At 38.1% G+C, this 24,001-nt stretch overlaps 1 protein-coding gene across 5 annotated transcripts in view; it reads right to left on the reverse strand.

Moving 5' to 3' along the window:
- The window catches only part of gabrg2 (gamma-aminobutyric acid type A receptor subunit gamma2), a 98,069-nt gene that overhangs the window by 7,221 nt on the left and 66,847 nt on the right, over positions 1-24,001 (reverse strand). For all 5 annotated transcript variants that reach the window (XM_073067254.1, XM_073067252.1, XM_073067249.1 and 2 more), the window contains exons 8-9: positions 4,846-4,998; positions 626-831 (exon numbers count right to left, since the gene is read on the reverse strand). In XM_073067254.1, the coding sequence (XP_072923355.1) occupies positions 626-831; positions 4,846-4,998 (359 nt within the window). The remainder of the gene's footprint in view (positions 1-625; positions 832-4,845; positions 4,999-24,001) is intronic.

The raw sequence follows: 24,001 nt of genomic DNA on the forward strand, positions 1-24,001 counted from the left end.
AATGCATCTTTTTATCTATACTGTATAAAAGTAATGTTTTATTTACATATGCAGATGACAAGTGCACGTAAAATGTGCGATGGCATAATTTACCCAGAATTATCTAGTTACAGTGATCAGCTGAGAGATACATCAGTTAAATCACATATTGAAGACAGTAATGGGGGCACAGTTCAATCTGTAGGATTGTTTGAGACATAAGCATGAAGCAAAGGCGAAACATAATGGTGAAAATTTGAAAAGTGCACAGCACAGTCTGCAAATTTTCTGTTGCCACAAGGTTAGATACTAACAAGTTGAACCAATTTATTTAGCACATCTAGAAAATAGAATGACTGTTTTTATTCTAAGTGGCAAAAGAGAGGACCAATAAAAATTATACTATTTCAGACTACAAGTTAACATGTTTTTGCAAGCCTACAAGATTTTTTTTCTTAAAAAGGAATAAAAATGTAAAGCAGCACTTTGGTCTTTAAAGTAATCAGTGCTATAACAGAAAGCAATGACGAACATTTGGAAGAAATGTGTTCATGCCAAAATTTACAATAGTATATATTTTTATCATGAATGCAAACACTAACATCAATAATTGTCCTTAAAAATATTATTATAGTAAGGTACATACTCGATTCTTCTTCTTCTTGTCTTTGTCTTTAGTGACCTTTCTGTTACTGACAAAATAGTGCAAGGTCCCATATTCAATCAAAGCAGCAAATACAAAGATAAAGCAAACAGACACAAACAGGTCCATAGCAGTCACATAGGAAACCTTAGGGAGGGATTTGCGAGCAATTGTGCTTAGTGTAGTCATGGTCAAGACAGTTGTAATACCTGTAACAAGAATGAAACGATGATCAAGGATGTGATCAATCTCATTATTCATGACTTGAAACCATAAGTGTTTTCACACATTTGTTTATTTCAGCTTGCCTTTAAAGTTCTGATAATTAGAAATAAACATTTCTGACAAAGATGTACAATTTATCTCTTACTTAAACATTGTTTGCTTAGCAACTAAATATATTAACTAAAATTTTACTAATCATAAAATTAATTGCTGTCAATACATACTGAGATCCTGCAAGTTTGGGCTCATACTTGCAATGATGATACAAGTGTTTTCCGATTGCCTTCTATATATTGTGTTAGCTTTTAGCTATGTGTTCATTGACAATCAATGAACTTAAACATCTGTCAGTGATTTAGCAGCAAAGGAAGATATAACTACCCTTTTAGAAAGCAAAAAAATCAATCCGTAATAGATCCCTTTGGATGAAACTGAAATCGGAAAAGAAAGCACTTCAGTTCTGTTCAACGTATAAACTACATTTTCCTCAAAGCTTTTAGATAAGAGATATGCTGCTGAACATCCCATTGAATCTGACATTTAATCTCATGAGCACTGCTGACCATGGCTAAGTCCTGAATATATTTGGCATTTGATATTAGACCTAGAGGGTCAGCTCACAGTTTTCTATAAAATAATTCCATAAGAGTTGTTTCATATTTCAAAAATTATTAATAGTAATAAACAGAATTACTGTTAGATGCTTGGGTCAAATATCATTTGCTAAATAAATCATAAAGGCTAAAGATCCACTTTTATAATATAAAACAGGATGTTTTCTTGAATAGAATTTTGGGAATATCAATTGGCGTACAATAACTTTATGCCTGTTATTAAGAACTATCACTTCAGCCTTGGCTCTGTGGAAGCCCTTGCTACTCAGGTGGTAAATCTTTGGTTCAAATTCCACTGCAAAGTGTTTGCCCTAAAATCTAAGTGGAAAGAAAACAACGAAGTTTATTTATATAGTGCCTTACACAATCATATCACAATCCAAAGTCCTTTACGGCTAATTGGATGGGACAAATAACATTTGTTATAATGAGCAGCTAACATGACTTTAGCCATGAGTTTATATTGTCCAGAATTTCCCTCCTCTTATTTGAAATAGAGGAATGGAACTTTTTACAGTCACGCTAGAGAGTAGACAGTGCTAAGGTGCATATCAGTCCAGTACTGAAGGAAACTGCACAGAGTGCCATTGTCCATCCCCTTTTTCCTAGGGTGATAATACAGTTCTCTGATTATCTCAGAAGATTGTCTTGCAACAGAGCTCATTGCTGTTATCAGATTTTTGCTGCCATCTTTCATCTATCAATGCAATTCAGAGGAACTTAATTAGCTGTGAACCACATTGCAACACCCTATACTGCACAAGGCACAATATGATTGAGGTTTTTTTCTTTGCATAAGTATCGAAGAACACAAGCATAACTGAAGAGTAACTCATTACATAAGCAAATGAATGAAATACAGGCAACTCCTGCATTATGGTCATGTGGATTATGGAAATTCATGCTTACAGAATTCACAAATCACGACACAAATCACTCTTGAGGAAGTCATGAGAAAAATAAAGTAAATAAGTCAATGCAATTTTTTCAGCTTGTATTTCCTCAGACAAGCAAAAATGACATGGCTCTTTTTTATGGAAACTCATGGTCCTTTTTCAGGAACACAGAAGTCACCTGTACTGCATGGGATACTGATCTCAAATATGTTAGTTCTTCAGGAACTACATGGTTAATATTAAGAGGAGGCACAAGAGATTGCAAATCAAGTTCTAGATCAAGTTTATTGTCATCTGGCTGTACATATATAAAACCAAATGGAACAACATTCCTCTGGATCACAGTGCACCCATTAAACATATAACACACATTGCACATTGGAAAATATTACCATAAAAAGTTAAAAATATAATTCAAAATGCATGTAGTGTGCAGCACAGGTAAACAGTTCTGCAGAAGAGATCTCAGTGTTGTGAGGGTATTCATTAGTCTCACTGCCTGAGGGAAGAAGCTGTTACCTACACTGTCGTTCCTAGTCTCGATGCTTCTGTACCTCCTTCTTGATGGTTGTGGGTCAAGGAGATTGTGTGTTGGGTGGTAGGTATCCTCAACAATGTTTCGGGCCCTTCATTTCCAATGGTCCCAGTAAATGTCCAATATTGACAGAAGTGAGACCCCAGTTATCCCCCTGGCAGTTCCTATTGTCCTCTGTAAGCTCTTGTGATCCGATACCTTGCAGACCCATACCACACAGTGAGACAGCCAGACAGGACACTCTTAATGGTGCTCCTGTAGAAATTTGTTACAGTGGGGGTGGGGAGACTTCTAGGCCTCAATCTCATCAGAAAGTTGTTATGTACCCGTGACACGTGACAGTGGTGTATTTGTCACGTGACAGGTGTTGAAGCTATACTGGACTTGAGGTAATGGACTTGTGATGGTGGAGTGACATCATTTTCCCGCCTGTAGAGGTCATGTGACAGTTTTTTTTTACAGGGTATAAAAGGAGGACCCCTCCCTGTGAGGAGGGGCAGCTCGTGGCTGGATTTGCCATGTTGACTTCATGCCACTGCGTGATTTAATGTTATGACGCAGTTTAGTTGAAAGATGGAGTTTTATTTAATGCCTAAAGTTTAAAAGGTCATTGCCAGCAGTTTCTTTATAATACTGCTAGTTGAGAATCAGTGGAGAGTGAAGATTGGAGTTCGGGAGTTAAAGGATCGAGGAAAGTCAATTTCGACGGTGAAACAGGTTCGACCTTGTTTGATCCTCATTCAGAAGGAATTCATTGACTGTCCCCATGTTAATCCCTGTGAATAGCAGAAAGGATTGGGAACAGTTTTGTAAAGGAAAGGTCAGTGCCTTTAAGCTGTTTCATTCTTCATCTCCCTAAATTCTTCGTGGGAAAAGTTCGATTTGGAACCGCGGCGAGACGACGTGAAAGAGAATTTAAATTGTCTTAAAAAATCTCTCCTTAAATGGACTGTAAGCATTTTCAACTTTTGAAATACTACTTTGAAGAACTGTTTTTGCAACATCGCTTTAAGAACTGTTTAAGCTTCATTGCTTTAAGAACTGTTTAAGCTGCCGCACAGCAGCTGATTTCTGGTTACGTTGGTGATTTGTTTACTTTTGGGGGTTTGCTTGTCAGTGTTTAATAAATGTTTTGTTTGTTATAAAAACCCCTGCCTCACTCATATATTTATTGTTGCTGAATCCGTAACAAAGTGTAGACGCTGCTGTGTCTTCTTCAGTAGTGAGGAGCTGTTGTGGGTCCATGTTAAGGTCCACTTATCATTTTCCAGCCTCTTTTTCTGTCTTCAGCTTCCCACTCCCGTCCATTTGTCTGTCATCCCCGTCCATACCTGGTTCCACCTATCACCTACCAGTCCATGTTTCATCTGTCCCTTTCACCCCATTATACAGACTAACTTCACGTGTTACTTTCCGTCTTGAAGCTGCTTGACCCAAAACAGTGACCATCACTTTGCCTCCACAGATGCTGACTGACCCCTTGAGTGCCTCCAGCTCTTTGTTTTAAGCTGCATGTCAAAACTTTGCTCCCACTACTGACAAAAATAAATCTTAAACTTATGATGAAATTTTTTGTTAAATATACTTAAACGTTCATTGCCATTGCTGGATCTTAGGACAGTCACTCCAATTACATGCTGATAATTGATTTCTTACCAAGTACCCACAAATGCATTAATTCACCAGTTCCCCCATTCCACCTCCCCCTCTTGATACATACAAACAATATACACTTATATATTTGATTTTTTACATACTTAAATATGTCCAAAGAAAGTTATTAGGCATTACATCCTTATTGTCTTTTCTTGGTGAAAACAATATACCAAATAAGCTGGGGCAGACAGCAGCTGAATTAGGATGTATTCTTAAAAGGATTTTAATTACTTTTAGACAAGTTTCAAACATTTCTTGCACATAAAGTTAATAACTGTGGTGTAAGCATTTCATTACCTAATGATGTTCTTGCTGGTACGGCATCCTTATTGATCCAAAATGATACCCAGGATAAAACAACAGTCAAGGTGCAAGGGATGTAGGTCTGAATGGTGAAGTATCCCATCCGTCTGCTGAGATCGAAATACACTGACATTACAACATAATCTCCTGCAGAGAAATGAAAACATTCAATGAGTCTTTCTGTTAGGATAAAAACAATGACTTAATTTTCCAAACAGTGACATATGAAAAGTGTTTGTAATTCATTATGCTTACAACTGTCCATTTACTTTATGAGGCTTTTATATAACAGTTTCCAGTAATTAAAAACACATTTCATTGTGATTTCTGGAATCCAACTGTGTGCAAGCAGAAAAGAAATATTGTCTCTTAAACAAGTTAGACTGAAAACTCTTACTGCACAATGAATCTCAACCAGGAGATGCAAGTATTTAATTCAATATTTAAATACGTTGAAAAAGTGAAATAAACAGAATTTAAAATGGGATTGAGCAATGTAACAGAAACATAAAATTAGTATATACCTCTAACAGTAATTACAATCTCAAGAAATGAAATTTCACACATATAAGAAGTAATTTAACAATATCAAAGAGATAATTTAGTTATAATTAACACCATTAATTATTCACTTACAAACAAATACACCAGCACTTTGTTTTTGCATTGTTAAGGGTGTTCCTCTTTAGAAAATGCTGTGTTTTACTCATTTAAATACAAATGTAGCATAGCTTGTGGAAGACAAATTATTACTGTCCAACTACTGTTTACTGTAATAGCAAGTGTAGATACCTTCATCACTGCCATTACAAAATTTGAGCCAAAATGCACCTTATTGAAACACACTTGATTATTACATAGTAGTGTATTGTATAAAGGACATAGTTATATAAAAAATAAAATTTCTGTCTATAGAGAGGAAAAGAAAAAAGGATTTCTGCTTACACGATTAAATATTCAAATAAATTATCGGTCAAATTAGAAGGATAATAAGTAAAGATAAAGAATGTAAGAAACAACAGAACTCATTTTCATTTCTTTACATCAGTTCAACATCCGGACAGTTAACAAGTTATTTTTGTCGCTCTGCTGGATTTCTCAGTGGAGATAAGTTTCCAATTATAGTCAGTGTCAGATGGTTATGGCAGTGCAATACGGTCTAACTGATTATTTTGCATTCATCTACTATTTCAAAAAATTAGGTTCTGGATCTTAAATATCAAATGATAAATCTGTTAAATTTACGTTTTATAGCAAACATCAAAATTTTAAAAAATGTTATGAAGTGCTACATAATAAAGATATACTGGAATCTGAAACTGCCCAACTGACATAAGTAATACCATATGACATAGGAGCAGAATTAGGCTATTTGGCCCATTGAGTCTGCTCCCCTATTCAATCATGGCTGATCCTTTTATACCTTCCTCAGCCCCACATCCCAACCTTCTCCCCATAATCTTTGATACCATGTCCAATCAAAAACCAATCAACCTCAGCCATAAATACACCCAACGACCTGGCCCCAACAACTGTTGTGTTAACAAATTCCACAGATTCACCACCCTCGAGCTAAAGAAGTTTCTCCACATCTCTGTTTTAAATAGATGGCTTCTATCCCGAGGGTGTGCCCACTTTTCTTAGACTCTCCTGCCATGGGAAACATGCTTTCTACATCCACTCTGTCTAGGCCGTTGAACACTTGAAAGGTTTTAATGAGATTTCCCCTCATCCTTCTAAATTCCAGTGAGGACAGACGTTCCTCTTATGATAACTCTTTAATTTCCAGAATCATCCTTGTGAACCTCCTCTGAACTCTCTCCAATGTCTGCATATCTTTTCTAAGATAAGGATCCCAAAAGTGTTCACATACTCAAGGTGAGGGCTCACCAGTGCCTTATAAAGCCTCAGCATCACATCTCTGCTCTTGTATTCTAGATCACTTGAAATGAATTCTAACATTGCATTTGCCTTCCACACCACTAACTCTACCTGCAGGTTAACCTTTAGGGTGTTCTGCACAAGGATTCCTAAGTTGTTTTGCATCTCAGGTTCTTGGATTTTCTCCCCATTTAGAAGATTCATTCATTTCTACCACCAAAGCGCATGGCCATGCATTTTCCAACATCATATTGTATTTGCCACTCTCTTGCCCATTTCTCCTAATCTGTCTGAGTCCTTCTGCAGCCAACCTGTTTCCTCAACACTACCTGTCCTTCTACCAATCTTCATATCATCTGAAAACTTGGCAAAAGAAAAACGATGATTCCATCATCTAAATCATTGATATACAGCATAAACAGAAGCAGTCCCAACTCCAACCCCAGCGAATACCACTAGTCACTAGCAGACAACCAGAAAAGGATAATTGTATTCCCACTCACTGCCTCTTACCAATCAGCCAATGCTCTAACCATGTTAGTAACTTTCCTGTAATACCATGGGCTCTTAATTTGGTAAGCAGCCTCATGTGTAGCACTTTGTCAAAGTCCTTCTGAAAGTCCAAATATACAACATCCATTGCATCCTCTATATCTATCCTATGTGTAATCTCCTCAAAGAATTCCAACAGGTTTGGTAGGCAAGATTTTTCCTAAAGGAAACCACACTAACTTTGTCCTATGTTGTGCTGTGTACCCAAGTTCTCCATAACCTATTCCTTAACAATTGACTCCAACAGCTTCCCAACCACTGAGGTCAGGGTAATTTCCATTCTGCTGCCTTCCTCCTTTCTTAAAGAATGGAGTGGCATTTGCAGTTTTCCAGTCCTCTAGTACCATGCCATAGTCCAATGATTTTTGAAAGATCATTATTAATCCCTTCACAATCTCTACTGCTATGTCGTTTAGAACCCTAGGGTGCAGTTCATTTGGCCTGGGTAACTTTAGGTCTTTCAGCTTTTTGAGCACCTTCTCCCTTGTAATAGTAACTGCACTCACTTCTCTCCCTTCACACCCTTCAGAATCTATCACACTGCTAGTGTCTTCCACAGTGATGACAGATGCAAAATTATTATTTAATTCACCTTCCATCTCCTTGTCCCCATTGTTATTTCTCCAGCCTCATTTTCTAGCAGTTCTATACTCACTCCTATCTCGCTTTTGATTTTTTACATACTTTAAAAAGCTTTTACTATCCACTTTGATACTGTTTCCTAGCTTGCTTTCATATGTCATCTTTCCCCTCCGAATGATACTTTTAGTTGCTCTCTGTAGGGTTTTAAAAGCTTCCCAATCTTCTGTCTTCCCACTAATTTTTGTTTTGTTGTATGCCCTCTCTTTTGCTTTTATATTAGCTTTGAATTCCTTGTCAGCCACAGTTGTACTATTTTGCTTTTTGAGTATTTCTTTATTTTTGGAATACAACTATCCTGCACTTTCCTAATTTTTCCCAGAAACACACACCATTACTGTTCTGCTGTCATCCCTGCCAGCATCTCCTTCCAATTTACTTTGGCCAACTCCTCTCTCATACCACTGTGATTTCCTTTACTCCATTGAAATACTGCTATGTCAGACTACATCTAGCCAATCCCCTAGAAGGCTCAATGACAAACTGCTCTAAAAAGTAATCTCATGGGCATTCAACAAATTTACTCTCTTGAGATCCATTTCCAACCTGATTTTCTGAGTCGACCTGCATTTTGAAATCTCCCATGACTATCATAGCATTGCCCTTTTGACACGCCTTTTCAATTTCCTGTTGTAATCTGTAGTCCATATCCCAGCTACTGTTTGAAGGCCTGATTATAACTGCCATTAGGGTCCTTTTACCCTTGCAGTTTCTTACCTCAACCACAGGGATTCAACATCTTCCAATCCTATGTCACATCCTTCTCCTGATTTGATGCTATATTCTAGCAGCAGTGCCACACCATCCCCTCTGCTGACCTTCCTATCCCTCCAATAGAATGTGTAACTTTGGACATTCAGCTCCTAACTTCAACCAACCTTCAGCTGCAATGATGAAGTGCTCAAATTCAATATTTCACAAATTCTTGCAGTATAGGTCTACAAGTTCAAGTGGGTAAGTCTACAAATCACAAGTCTAATTGTATTCTGAATCAGGTTTTATAGGTTCAATTCACACTCCAAAGCTTCAAACATAAAATCTAAGCTGACATTTAATGTAGCAGAAAATTTTGCATAGAAGCTCCACTTGCCCTCTCAGGTAAACATAAAAGATCTTGCGATACTATTTCTCCAGTGTTCTGGCCAATAGTTACAACTCAAGCTACATCACTGATTCATATTACCTATCATTATCACATTGCTGTCTGTGTGACATTGTTGGGCTCAAATTAACAGTAATGTTTGCAACAGAACACAGTGACTACTCTACAAAAGCACTCCAACAGAACTCTTTGCTACAGATTATTTCAATGTGTGACTGTTTGGAACACACCGAACATGATAGTATTTACTGAATATGTTTATTTACAGTTAAGGGGACAAAAAATACAATTCCTTGTGTTGAAGCATTAAATGATTGAAAATCCTTTTCATGGCGTAACATTTCAATACTGAAAGAAGATCAATACCTTCTGCCTAGGATAGAGAATATCTCTGCAAATCTTTCTGTAGGGAAACACCTCAGCAAACTTGACAGTTGTGGCCTATCTACAAATGGACGGAAGAAGAGTCTAAAGCGTTTCTCACCATAAGCACTCACAAAAGAGCTTTATGACTATAATAACATTAATTTTGGAGTAGTATCTTCGCCTGCATTCCAGCAGAAAGCTGTAGACCAAGTGCTACAAGACTGCAGAGGCACACAGTGCTTCCTGGATAATATCAGTGTTACCAGTAAGGATGGCAAAGAACATCTCCAAATCTCAAGACAATTTAAAAAGTTTAGAAGCTCAGATCACAACACAAGTGGTAATTCTTTAAGCCAAGCATCACTTCATGTGGTCACACTGGTGACACACAAGACTGAGAAAATTCAAGCAGTGGTCAATGCCCGAAGACCAAAGGAAATGTCACGGTTGTTAGGAATTGTCAATTACTTTAGCAGGTTCTTGCCGAACTACTGTGGCTACTGTGCTCCATGCTTGAACTCATTACTACAGATCGAGAAGAAATGGACAAAGCAGTGTGAGGTGGCTTTCCTAAATGTAAAGAAAGTGGTGATGTTAGACACTGTACTCACAGATTATGATCCATGCCATCCAGTGAAGGTTGCCTGTGATGTCTTGCCTTATGGTATACAGTGGGTGTACTCATGTTACATGTTATGAGTACTGGAAATGATCGCCTTACCACTGCAGGAAAAAATTACACACAGATTGATGGAGTGGCCTTGAGTCAGGATTTTGGTGTAAAATGTTTTAACCAGTATTTGCTTGGGAGAGAGTTTACCCTCATTACTGAACATAAACTATGAGTATCCATTTTCAATTCACAGAAGGGTGCTCCACTAACAGCAGGAGCATAAACACAAAGATGAGCTCTGTTTCTTAGAGGACAAAATTACAAGAACAAATTCAAGTGGATAATTAATCATGGAAATGCTGATGTATTGTCCTGTTTGCCCTTGGAAAAGAAAAGTCCTGAGAAATTTTACACAAGGGGACACTCCTCTTGACCTTATCTCCCTAGTACAAATGAAAAGGCTCCCTGTTGTGGCATAGATGATCCAAAGGAAAGACCACACACAGTCTCAGGTCTACATGGACACCCAAAATAGCTGGAATATGCAGCAGAAACCAGGATCAAGATGAACTTGCCTTTGATGGGCATTGTCTGTGGGGAATGAAAGTTGTTGTAGCATCCAAGCTGAGAGCTGAAGTGTTGGAGGAGCTACTGTAAATGCTTGTCATCTAGGCATTGTTAAAATGAAAGTGTTGGCTGGTGGCCTGAGACGGATCAACAGGTTCAGCAGCTTGCCGTGCACTGTTTGGGATGTCAGTACATCCAGAAGAAATTGAGTCAGAGTTGTTAGAACCACTTCCTGCAGTCCCAGAGTCAACTCCTACAACTACCATGGAGGAGGCCCCAGAAGCTGAGGTAGCTTCAATTCTCACCTGTCAAGCAGAGTGACCGCCACCCCTCCCACCCCCACCGCTTGTCAGCCATGAAGTTACCTCACAGGGCTAAGAAATTCTCCAAGGTGATTAATTTTAAACTTATTCTGCTGTGGATGCAATCTGAATATTGAGTTGAAGTTTATAGCTTAGCAGTGAGGAGTGTTGTGTATTTAGTATTTCAGTAATAGTTGCTTAATATTCTGAATATATTGTTTGATTAAGCATTCTTTGTTGTCTACATTATTCATTGCAGGCTATATGTAAAAGTATGTGAATAGCATACGTCATTACGCCACTATGTTGTACACTACGTCTCACTAAAAGTAAAAATGAAAGTAAGACTTGTTAATCCCATCTCCATGTTTTGCTTTCAATTAGTTTTATATTTTGGAGTTACAAACATAACATCAACCCCTTTTCACAATCATCTTCATCAATCCCCCGATCATTTCAAGATTCCAAGCATCTCATCCTCAGAAGATCACCTTGGGTTGCCACAGTAACATTGCAGTTAACGTGACGCTATGACAGCTCAGGGCATTCTGGGGTTCCGAGTTCAATTCCGGTGCCATTTGTAAAGAGTTTGGATGTTCTCCCAGTGAATCATTTGGGTATCCTCTGAATGTTCTGTTTTTTTTTCCTACAGACCAGATACATTTAGTTCAGTGGTCGTTGTAAATGGTTCTGTGATGAAGCTAGTGCTAAATAGGTGGGTGGCTGTGTGATGCGGCTTTTTGAGCTGGAAGGGCATGTTAGATAGATAGATAGATAGATAGATAGATACTTTATTCATCCCCATGGGGAAATTCAACATTTTTTCCAATGTCCCATACACTTGTTGTAGCAAAAACTCATTACATACAATACTTAACTCAGTAATAATATGATATGCATCTAAATCACTAACTCAAAAAGCATTAATAATAGCTTTAAAAAAAGTTCTTAAGTCCTGGCAGTTGAATTGTAAAGCCTAATGGCATTGGGGAGTATTGACCTCTTCATCCTGTCTGAGGAGCATTGCATCGACAGTAACCTGTCGCTGAAACTGCTTCTCTGTCTCTGGATGGTGCTATGTAGAGGATGTTCAGGGTTTTCCATAATTGACCGTAGCCTACTCAGCGCCCTTCGCTCAGCTACCGATGTTAAACTCTCCAGTACTTTGCCCACGACAGAGCCCGCCTTCCTTATCAGCTTATTAAGACGTGAGGCGTCCTTCTTCTTAATGCTTCCTCCCCAACACGCCACCACAAAGAAGAGGGCGCTCTCAACAACTGACCTATAGAACATCTTCAGCATCTCACTGCAGACATTGAATGACGCCAACCTTCTAAGGAAGTACAGTCGACTCTGTGCCTTCCTGCACAAGGCATCTGTGTTGGCAGTCCAGTCTAGCTTCTCGTCCAACTGTACTCCCAGATACTTGTAGGTCTTAACCTGCTCCACACATTCTCCATTAATGATGCTGTATCGCCAAATAAATAAATAAATCTCTTCACACACACCCCTCCCCCATGTTCCCAACTGATCATGACTTTTGCATTTTCCAACTTCTTAGTTTCCAAATGATTTTCTCAGCCGCCTCCCTGAGAAGCTGATGGTGCATCACCTTCTTGAACTGCTGTAGATCTTGCAATGAAGTCAGTGTTAGGTTATGAATTGCAGGAATTCATTTCAACTACATTGAGAAAACAGTAATATTACAAATTGATCAGTATGCACCTTGGCGGGGAATCTGCAGCTTGAAGTTTAGCCATTTAATTGTTCCCTTTGTCCTCCTACGCACATTTATATAGAAAAACTATCAAACAAGTTTCAGTGAATTACAGATCATCTTCTGTTGGCATGAGCCTACCAAAACAGATCTGCATTGTGGACATACTTACAGCAGTAAATTTCTAGCCCATAGTGTGTGATAAAAATGATGTAACATTATATCAACTATGATCCCCTCTGAATGCTTTGGGTTTAAGAAACATAAGCAAATAAAACCAGACTGAGCAGGGTAGGGAATAATTTGGACCTTAAAGTACAAATTAAAGTACACAGCTATCTTTAAAACATGTAATTATTACTTTGTATTATGTAATTGTTCTAATGTTACATCCTGAAATAAAATTCACCTCCTGCTGAATCTAAATTTATTTTTTGTATCTTAATATTTAATAATAAGTGCACTGTTCTCACTGGAGCTTAGAAGAGCAAGAGGGGATCTCATTGACCCCTATCAAATACTGAAAGGCCTGCTCTACACAGAGTAGACATGCAAAGTGGGAGAGTCTAGGACCAAAGGGCACAGACTCAGAGTAGAAGGATGCCACTTTTCAAAATAGATGAGGAGGAAATTCATTTGCAAGATCACAGTGAATCTGTGAAATTCATTGCCTTGACAGCTGTGAAGGCCCAGTCATTGGGTATTTTTAAGCAAAGTTTGATAAGTTCTTGATTAGTAAAAATGTCAACGGTTATGGGGAGCAGCAAGGAGAATAAGGTTGAGAGGGAACATAAATCAGGCATGATCCAATGGTGCAGCAGATTCAATGGGCCAAATGGCCTAATTCTGCACACCAATGCTTATGGTCTTATGATCTCATATTAAATAGGATATATTAAAAGGGCTTAAGTACCTGTAGGTTCACTAGGAAAGTAAAAGTTCAGCTATGCTTTCTAACTGCAACCTTCATCTGACAAAGAGTCAAAATTTGTAAATATTTAGAAAAGGATCTGAATAGGGTATACTCAGATTAATCAGACTTTGAACAGCAACTTATCCACCATCTGTCACTCCAGTGTTTGCTTTATTCAAATCCTTTGAAATATTCAGTAGACTGGAATTATTAAGCCTCCTGAAATCTTCATTGTCATTAGAAGTTTCAATAATTGGAGAAGAAGTTATTAGAGAATAAGTCAAATTCACAAAGGTATGTTGCACAGTAGTGCCAATACATGTGCAATGCTTCAGCCAGGCTTTTCTCTTTGGGCAAATCGTTAGGCTGGAGATTGACAGCAATTGTTTCAGATATATATGAGGTGAAATTTTCAGTTTTGAATTATTTTACTGAGATTGCAATGTTTGCCATTCTCAGAGTTAACCTAATTATTAGAGCCAGACATTCCTGCCATTAGAAATTCCACTGGATGTTTACTTTCCGGAGAGGTTGAGTGTGGTTTACAAGAAATAACATTTCATTGTTGTGTAATCCTCTCACAGGGGCTCATACGCAAACTTGGCTTGTTAGCTAACTCTGCTAACAGCCACATGACTCAGTGGTGAGAAGGCCATCTTTCATAAACAATATACATCTAGGTATGATTTGGGCTTGGACCAAACAGGAACACTGGGAATTCCAATTAAAGGTACCTCAATTTGAGTGGATGCTGTGTTAATACTGACCAGGTGCAATTATCGATCAGCAGAAATATCATATTGTACACCGTATAAGATTATAAAGCAAGTATATTTATCTATTTCAGCCTTATCAAACAGCTAATAGGAGAAAGAAAAAAGAATCGGCCCAGTCTAAATGTGCACACAACATTAGAGCTCATGTTGTGTCTGTAATGGTCGGGTATACCACTTTACTCACAGTGCTGACTTATCATCACTAATCACAAGTAGAACTTCCCTTCATAGACTCATGTGTCTCACGAAGCACTCCTTGCATTAGGGTCTCCCCTTCAAATTGGATCCACCAGGCAAATTGGATCCTGGATCCTCTCCACACCTCCCACCAAAAGACCACGGACCCAACTACTGTCCATGACAAATCTCTCTCTGCCCAGTTCTCGCTAGAACTTTCTCCTGATGCCACCATCCTGATTGGCTGACACAACATTCCTAAGTTAAACAACATAGCTCCTTATCTTTAAAAAAAACCAAAACATTCTACCAGCAGCACACACTGCTTTTACAGAAAACTGCTAGAATAAAATACCTTCAGCATAGCAACAGAAATCTTTTGCTGTGAAAAGAAATCTTTTTAAAACCAGGGATTACAGTTGTAATCAAAGACTTACACAGATTAAAATGAGGGCACAACAAAAACCGTGTTTATGAACAGTAGAGATTTTGCTTATTTGAAGAATGTCGGATTTTGTGAAATCTTCAAAAGGTTCAGAATTTTCAAGATGAATGTATGTTAATACATTTCTTTCAGAAGTTAAATTTTGTTTTGCACAGGAATAGAACAGATCAATCTTCAGCACAAATGTATTCACCTGGACAAAGCAACTTAATTCTGAAAGCTTAACAATTCAACTAGGACATCCATTTAAATGAAACATCAACACAACAATAAGAAAGTGTCATATATTCATTCTGATTTAATCCCTAAAAGCACTATTGAAATACTTAAACTAGTACTAGGACAGGCCCCGTGGCATTGGTTTTCACTTGAAAAGCATCTTGGAGTCAAAATTTTGTAATCTAATTGCCCGAAAAAAAAATACTCTCAGTGAAATCTAATTAGTCTTTACTTGCAAATGCCATCATTCATCATATGAGATTAATGATTACACCTTGATCAGTCCATACCGCAAGGAGACCAAAGTTAATTATCTTATTTTATTTCCCCTTTTAAGAGCACTGCTGCATGCATTAAGTGAACAGATCTCTATCTTTTCCGTTTTACTTCAAGTTCCAAGGAGTGAACATCATTAACAGCCTGTCCTGGTCCAAACATGTTGATGTCACAGCCAAGAAAGCTCGACAATTGCTCCACCTCTTCAGGAGGCAGAAGAAATTTGGCATGTCCTCATTGACATTCACCAATTTTTATCAATGCCCCATAGAAAGCATTCTATCTGGACGCATAACAGCTTGGTATGGTGACTGCAAGAAACTGCAGAGCTGTAGACACAGCTCAGCACATCACAGAAATCAGTCTCCCCTCTATTGACTCTGTCTATCGTTCTCACCGCCTCAATGAAACTGCCAGCATAATCAAACGCCCTACTCACCCTGGATATTTCCTCTTCTCCCCCTTCCCATCAGGTAATAAATACAAAAGCCAAAAACATGTACTACCTGGTTCAAGGACATTTTCTGTCCCAGTATTATCAGACTCTTGAACGGACTTCTTGTATAAAATGATGGACTCTTGACCTCACAAACTACCTCGTTATGATCTTGCACTTTAATGCTTATTTGCACTGCACTTTCTCTGTAGCTTTTGTACTTCATTCTGTATTGTTATTATTTTACCTTGTTCTGCCTCAATACACTATGCAGTGCTTTGACCTGTATGAACAATATGCTAGAACAGCTTTTCACTGTATCTTGGTGCATGTGACAGTAATGAACCAATACTTATGGTCCATGTTATTTCGAGGAAATGAGGCACATGTTGCCCATCAACTGTTTGCAAATTGAGGACTCCATTCTCAGCAATCATTTCCATCATCTTCCTTTGCTCATCCTCCAGATGAAAGTGATGAATAATGAATCCCTCTGCCAGCAGTTTACGGGGTGTGTAATCACTCACTAATTCTCTCACAGCTCTGCCCAGAGAAGAAAGAAACCAAAATAAATCGCATCTAATGATGCAGAACATGAATGTGATACTACTATTTAGCTGTAGTGAAGTGAATTATCACTCTGAAAGCCACCCCAGTAACAAACATTTTGGTTTATACTGCAATTCTCTCAGCAGCTGGGACTGGAGTCATAAAGTTGTAGAGTTATAGCACAGAGGTAGGTCTTTTGGCTGGCCTAGTCTGTGTCTAGTCCCATCAACCTGCATTAAGTCTACAGCCCTCAATACCAACCCCCCCCCACCATCCATGTATTTATTTAAACTTCTGAAATCAAACCCCATCGACCAAGTCTGCAGGTAGCTTTTTTTCCCACAATCGCATCACCCTCTGAGTGTAGAAGATATAAGTGAGGAGTGAGACCAAAATATCTCCTGACTCGAAGGCAATAATGCTATCCCATAGAAATTTACAAACCAACAATAAGATTGAACATCCTTCAAGGGACAGTGGTGGCATAGTGGTTAGCACAACGCTTTACAGTACAGGTGACCCAGGTTCAATTCCCGCTGCTCCCTGTAAGGAGTTACGTTCTCCCCGTGACCGCGTGGGTTTCCTCCAGGAGCTCCGGCTCCCTCACGCAATCCAAAGACACATTGGTTGGTAGGTTAGGGTTAAATTGGGGAATTGCTGCTGTTACACCCCTAAAAACGGGGAGAAATAATCACGAGAGTGATGTGATGTGGTTTCCTCATTGAGAATTTACTCGAGTGAGGAGAATACCACGAAGTCCCCTGGGTATGTGGGTGGAGACAGGAGCAATCGACCTCAGGCTAGCAGATCAAGGCTACTCTGCAGATCACTGATAATACTATTAGGGCTTAACTTTACACAATAAAGAATGAAAGAAACAATTGTTACGTACTCGTGACACGTGACAGTGGTACCCTTGTCACGTGACTGGGGTTGAAGCTATACTGGACTTGAGGTAATGGTCTTGTGATGGTGGAGTGACGTCATTTTCCCGCCAGTAGAGGTCATGTGACAGTTTTTTTTTACAGGGTATAAAAGGAAGACCCCACCCTGTGGGGATGGGCAGTTCGTGGCTGGATTTGCCATGTTGACTTCATGCCACTGCATGATTTAATGTGATGACGCAGTTTAGTTGAAAAATGAAGTTTTATCTAATGCCTAAAGTTTAAAAGGTCATAGCCAGCAGTTTCTTTACTGTGGAGAGTGAAGATAAAAGTTCGGAAGTTAAAGATCGAGGAGAATCGATTTTCGACGGTGGATTGGGTTCGACCTTGTGTGATCCTCATTCGGAAGGATTTCGTTGACTATTCTTGTGTTAATCCCTGGGTTGACCAGAAAGGATTTGAGAATAGTGTGGAAGAAAAGGTCAGTGCCTTTAAGCCATTACGTTTCATAAAATTATTCGTGGGAAGAGTTCGACGTCGGGGATCGAAGGACAACGACGTGGAAGAGAATTTAAATCACCTTAAAAAGTCTCTCCTTTTAAATGGACTGTGAGCATTTTGAACTTTCGGCATATCGCTTTAAGAACTGTTTTTGCAACATCGCTTTAAGAACTGTGAAGCTGCCGCACAGCAGCTGTTTTCCGGTTACGTTAGTGTTTGTTTACTTTTGGGGGGTTTGTTTTCAGTGTTTAATAAACGTGTTATTTGTTATAAAAACCCTTGCCTAACTCATATATATTTATTGTTGCCTGAATACGTAACATAAATATGGGGGCTCATCTGGGATCGGATTGTTTGAGTTTAAATGCTTGTTGAATTTTGAGTCGGTGTTTTGGAAACGGGGAATACTCGATTCTTTTGTTTGATTGGCTTGTGAGTGGTATTCAGCAACAATGAATATTGATAAGTTTCTGGATTCGCCAGGCGCGGTGTTGTTAGCGAAGGCGAAAAAAACTGAGGTGACTGAGATAGCTAGTAGATTGCAACTTAAAGGTATTTTGACGACTACATCAAAAGCTGTTATACAGAGAAAAATCCTGTCTCACTATGTGGATTCGGGTGTTTTTGATGATTCGATTTTAGAATCGTTTCCAATAAGTAATTTGGAGATGCAGTTGCAAATCGAACAAATGATGTTAGAACGGTGTAAATTAGAGGCTGCACAAAAACAGAGAGAGTTTGAATATGCAATGGAGGAATTAAGGTCTGGGAAACAGTCTTCTGGTTCTAAAAAACCATTTGTTGCTAGTCAAGAAATTAAATTGGTCCCTCCATTTAGTGAAACAGAAGTGGAAAGATATTTTCAACATTTTGAAACTATTGCTCGGATGTCAGAGTGGCCGAGAGATAAATGGTCATTGTTGTTACAGAGTGTAATTAAAGACAAAACACAACAAGTTCACACAGCTTTAACTGCTGCACAAGCATTAGATTATGATATTGTGAAAACGCATATTCTCAAAGCGTACGAATTAGTCCCAGAAGCATATAGAGAAAGATTCAGGAGTTTGAAGAAGTCTGTGGAAAAGACCTATGTGGAATTTGCCTATGATAAAGCTATGTGTTTTGAGAGATGGGTTTCTAAAAATGTAAATGGGGACTATGATACATTGAAAGAGCTGATTTTAATGGAGGAATTTAAAAGAAGCATTCCTGTTGAAGTAAGGACCTACTTAAATGAGAGGGATACTGATAAATTGCAGGACTGTGCTAGATTAGCTGATGAGTATGTTTTAATCCATAAGAATAAATCTCCTCAGGACAGAATTTTTAAGAGGAAAAATAACATGGAGACTCAAGGTAAATCGGAAATTAAATCAGAGGTTAATGAGAAAGGTAAGGAGGAAGGAAAACCTGTGAAGAAAAGACAGTTTGGTCTTATTTGTAACTATTGTAAGAAATTTGGCCATGTAATAGCTAACTGTTTCAAACTGAAAAAGAAAGAGGAGGAAGCAGTTCCAGATGCTTGTGTGCAACATACTGAAGCACCTGTAAAATTACAGGGTTTGGTAAACACAAATGAGGCTTTGTTAGAGTCTGACCAAGTTAGAAAGGGATATGATCATTTTATAACTGAAGGGTTTGTATCCTTGAAAGAAGGATCTACTCTGGTGCCAATAAAAATCCTTAGGGATACTGGAGCTTCTCAATCACTGATGTTAGACAGTGTGTTGAAGTTTAATGAAGAGAGTGATACTGGTGAGGTAAATTACGTAAGAGGTGTTGGGAGTGATTTTATGCCTGTACATTTACATAAAGTAAATTTAAAGTCAGGGTTAGTTACAGGATTTGTTAAAGTAGGATTACAGCATAGCTTACCTGTGAAGGGTATTTCTTTATTGTTAGGTAATGACTTGGCAGGTGGACAAGTTTTTCCTGAAGTGCATTTGACAATGGAGTTAGAGGAACCAGAGATTAATTCTAACACAGATTTTTCCTGTGTTGTGACTAGAGCTATGGCTAAAAAAATTGATGTGCAGAATGAGGTTGTTACTCATGACTGTTCAACTCAGGATTCGAGTTTTGAGGATGTGTCAGAGACTTTCTTACCTTCGTTGTTTGAACAAGATTCTGGGAGTATGTCTGACTATGAAGATTTATCTCTGTCTCGGAAGGAGATGATAGCAGAGCAGAATAGAGACCCTGAGATTATAAAATTAAGGGAACAAGCTTTACTAGATAGTGAAATTGAGAAGGTGTCAGTAGGATATTACTTGGAAAAAGGAGTGTTGATGAGGAAGTGGAGGTCGCCTACAATTCCTGCAAGTGAGGAATGGAATGTTGTTTACCAGGCAGTTGTTCCTAAAGTTTATCGAAATGAGATTTTGACTTTAGCTCATAGTGTGCCTTTAGGTGGACATCAAGGGGTAAGGAAAACTGTGGATAAGATTTTAAAACATTTTTACTGGCCTGGTCTAAGAAAAGATGTTGCGATGTTTTGTAAGACGTGCCATACTTGTCAAATTGTGGGTAAACCAAATCAGGTTACACCAGTAGCTCCATTACAACCTATTCCAGCATTTGGTGAACCGTTTTCTAAAGTTATTGTAGATTGTGTTGGTCCATTACCAAAGACAAAACTGGTTATCAGTATTTGTTGACTATCATGTGTACTTCGTCTAGGTTTCCAGAGGCAGTACCACTTAGGAATATAAAAGCTAAAACTGTGACAAAGGCTCTTATAAAATTTTTTACTTATTTTGGATTACCTAAGGAAATACAAACTGATCAAGGCAGTAATTTTATGTCTGGGTTGTTTCAACAGATAGTTTATAAATTGGGAGCTAAGCAAATCACTTCGTCTGCATACCATCCAGAGTCGCAAGGTGCCTTGGAGAGGTTTCATTCTACCCTCAAGAATATGATTAGGACATATTGTGTGGAAAATGAAAGTGACTGGGATGAGGGTATAAACTTACTTTTATTTGCAGTAAGGGAATCGGTACAGGAATCTTTAGGTTTTAGTCCATTTGAACTTGTGTTTGGGCATAGAGTTAGAGGACCTTTAGCTTTATTGAAAGAATAGTGGATTAGTAAGGAAGTACACACTAATTTGTTGGACTATGTTTTGAAATTTAAAGACAGGTTACATAAAGCTTGTAGCTTAGCCAAGGAAAATTTAAAGTTGGCTCAGGAGAAAATGAAAACTTGGTATGATAAAGAAGCTAGGATGAGGATGTTTAAGCCTGGAGATAAGGTGTTGGTTTTTTTCCCGGTGCAGACAAATCCTTTACAAGCTAGATTTCATGGTCCTTATGAAATTGTGTGTAGAATCAATGATGTGGATTACATAATAAAAACTCCAGATCGTAGAAGGTCAACACAACTTTGCCACATAAATATGATAAAACCATATTTTGGGAAACAATCTGATACTGTGACTGTTGTGGTTAGTGAGAATGAGTTTGATTTAACTGGGAACATGATAGATGATTCATCTGACTTTCATTCTAAATCCAACATTGTTTCTGTTAGGTTACCAAATTCAACCATTCTGGAAAATATGGATGAGAAATTAGCACATTTACAGCTAGAGCAGAAACAACAGATGAAGGAATTAATTTTTAAATATAAGGATTTGTTTCTAGATGTTCCGAGAAGGACTACTGTAGCTTCACATGATGTAGATGTTGGAGATGCCAAACCTATTAAACAACATCCATATAGGATGAACATGGAAAAATGTGAACTTGCTGAGAAAGAAATTGAATACATGTTAGAGAATGATATTATTAGACATTCTAACTCGAATTGGAGTTCGCCATGTGTTATGGTGCCAAAACCAGATGGTAGTATTAGGTTTTGTACGGACTATAGGAAGGTGAATGCTGTAACGAAAACAGATGCATATCCAATTCCTGGAGTAGATGATTGTGTAGATAAAGTTGGAAAAGCAAAGTTCCTTACAAAGATTGATTTATTGAAAGGGTATTGGTGTGTTCCATTAACGGACAGAGGTAGAGAGATTTCTGCATTTGTAACTCCATCTGGGTTATATGAGTATAATGTTCTTCCATTTGGGATGAAGAATGCCCCAGGTACTTTCCAGAGGATGATTAACTCTGTGATTCAGGGATTGAAAGATACTGATGCTTATATTGATGATTTAGTGACAGGAAATGATACTTGGGAAGCACACATTATTGCAGTGGAAAAATTGTTTGAAAGGCTTTCAAAAGCTAACTTAACTATTAATTTAGCTAAGAGTGAATTTGGACATGCTACTGTGACTTACTTTGGTTATGTTGTGGGTCAAGGTAAGGTAGCTCCTGTTCAGGCAAAAGTTCAGGCAATTTTAGAGATTCCCACTCCAATGGGGAAAAAAACTCTCAGAAGATTTTTGTGAATGGTAGGATATTATTGGAAATTTTGTAAGAATTTTGCTAATGTTGCCCTTCCATTAACTAACCTTTTGCAGAAGAATGTGAAGTTTGTGTGGACAGTGCCTTGTCAAGAAGCATTTGAAAAATTGAAAACAATGATATGTCAACAACCTGTGCTTAAAGCACCTGACTTTGAAAAACCTTTTTCATTAGCTGTGGATGCTAGTGATGAAGCTGCGGGAGCAGTATTGATGCAAAGGAATGAGGGTGATGAGGTTGATCATCCAGTAGCTTACTTTTCTAAGAAATTCAATAAGCATCAAAGAAACTATTCGACAATAGAGAAAGAATTGTTATCTCTTGTTTTAGCTTTAGAATATTTTGAGGTATATGTTGGTACAACTCAAAAACCACTTATTGTTTACACTGATCATAATCCGTTAGTTTTTCTGAGTAAGATGAAAAACAAAAACAGAAGATTATTAAATTGGAGTTTGATGTTACAAGAGTACAATATTGTGATAACTCACGTTAAAGGTAAAGATAATGTGGTTGCTGATTGTCTATCTCGATGTTGAATGTACAATGTAGTTTTTTTTTATGGAGTGGTTTTTTCAATTGTAACACTCCTACTGTATTGTGAGTTGTAAGATGTTATGTGATGGTATTGTATATTGTGTATGTTATATAATTTATACATTTGTTTTTCTTGTAAGTAATTGTTAAAATTTTTGTTCTTGTCAGACCAAAAATGTTTTTTTGGAGGGAGGTGTTATGTACTCGTGACACGTGACAGTGGTACCCTTGTCACGTGACTGGGGTTGAAGCTATACTGGACTTGAGGTAATGGTCTTGTGATGGTGGAGTGACGTCATTTTCCCGCCAGTAGAGGTCATGTGACAGGTTTTTTTTACAGGGTATAAAAGGAAGACCCCACCCTGTGGGGAGGGGCAGTTCGTGGCTGGATTTGCCATGTTGACTTCATGCCACTGCGTGATTTAATGTGATGACGCAGTTTAGTTGAAAAATGAAGTTTTATCTAATGCCTAAAGTTTAAAAGGTCATAGCCAGCAGTTTCTTTACTGTGGAGAGTGAAGATAAAAGTTCGGAAGTTAAAGATCGAGGAGAATCGATTTTCGACGGTGGATTGGGTTCGACCTTGTGTGATCCTCATTCGGAAGGATTTTGTTGACTATTCTTGTGTTAATCCCTGGGTTGACCAGAAAGGATTTGAGAATAGTGTGGAAGAAAATGTCAGTGCCTTTAAGCCATTACGTTTCATAAAATTATTCGTGGGAAGAGTTCGATGTCGGGGATCGAAGGACAACAACGTGGAAGAGAATTTAAATTGCCTTAAAAAGTCTCTCCTTTTAAATGGACTGTGAGCATTTTGAACTTTCGGCATATCGCTTTAAGAACAGTTTTTGCAACATCGCTTTAAGAACTGCTTTCGCTGCATCGCTTTAAGAACTGTGAAGCTGCCACACAGCAGCTGTTTTCCGGTTACGTTAGTGTTTGTTTACTTTTGGGGGGGTTTGTTTTCAGTGTTTAATAAACGCGTTATTTGTTATAAAAACCCTTGCGTAACTCATATATATTTATTGTTGCCTGAATACGTAACACAATGAAATGCGTTAAATACCTTTTAGTGTTTTAGCCACATGTGTTTTTACTGTTTTTAAACAATTTTTAAACTTAACAGATCTTTAGTGTCTTATCCTTTGACTTGTCACACAGGTGGTGTGGCTTGAAGGTCCAGAAGGGCCTATTCTACACTGTACCTCAATAAATCAATAAACAATTTTTTTATGCAAAGGAAAACTCCTTGATTAAAACCTTATTTTGGATTATCA

The sequence above is a fragment of the Hemitrygon akajei genome, chromosome 15, assembly GCF_048418815.1.
Source record: "Hemitrygon akajei chromosome 15, sHemAka1.3, whole genome shotgun sequence".
NCBI lineage: Eukaryota > Metazoa > Chordata > Chondrichthyes > Myliobatiformes > Dasyatidae > Hemitrygon > Hemitrygon akajei.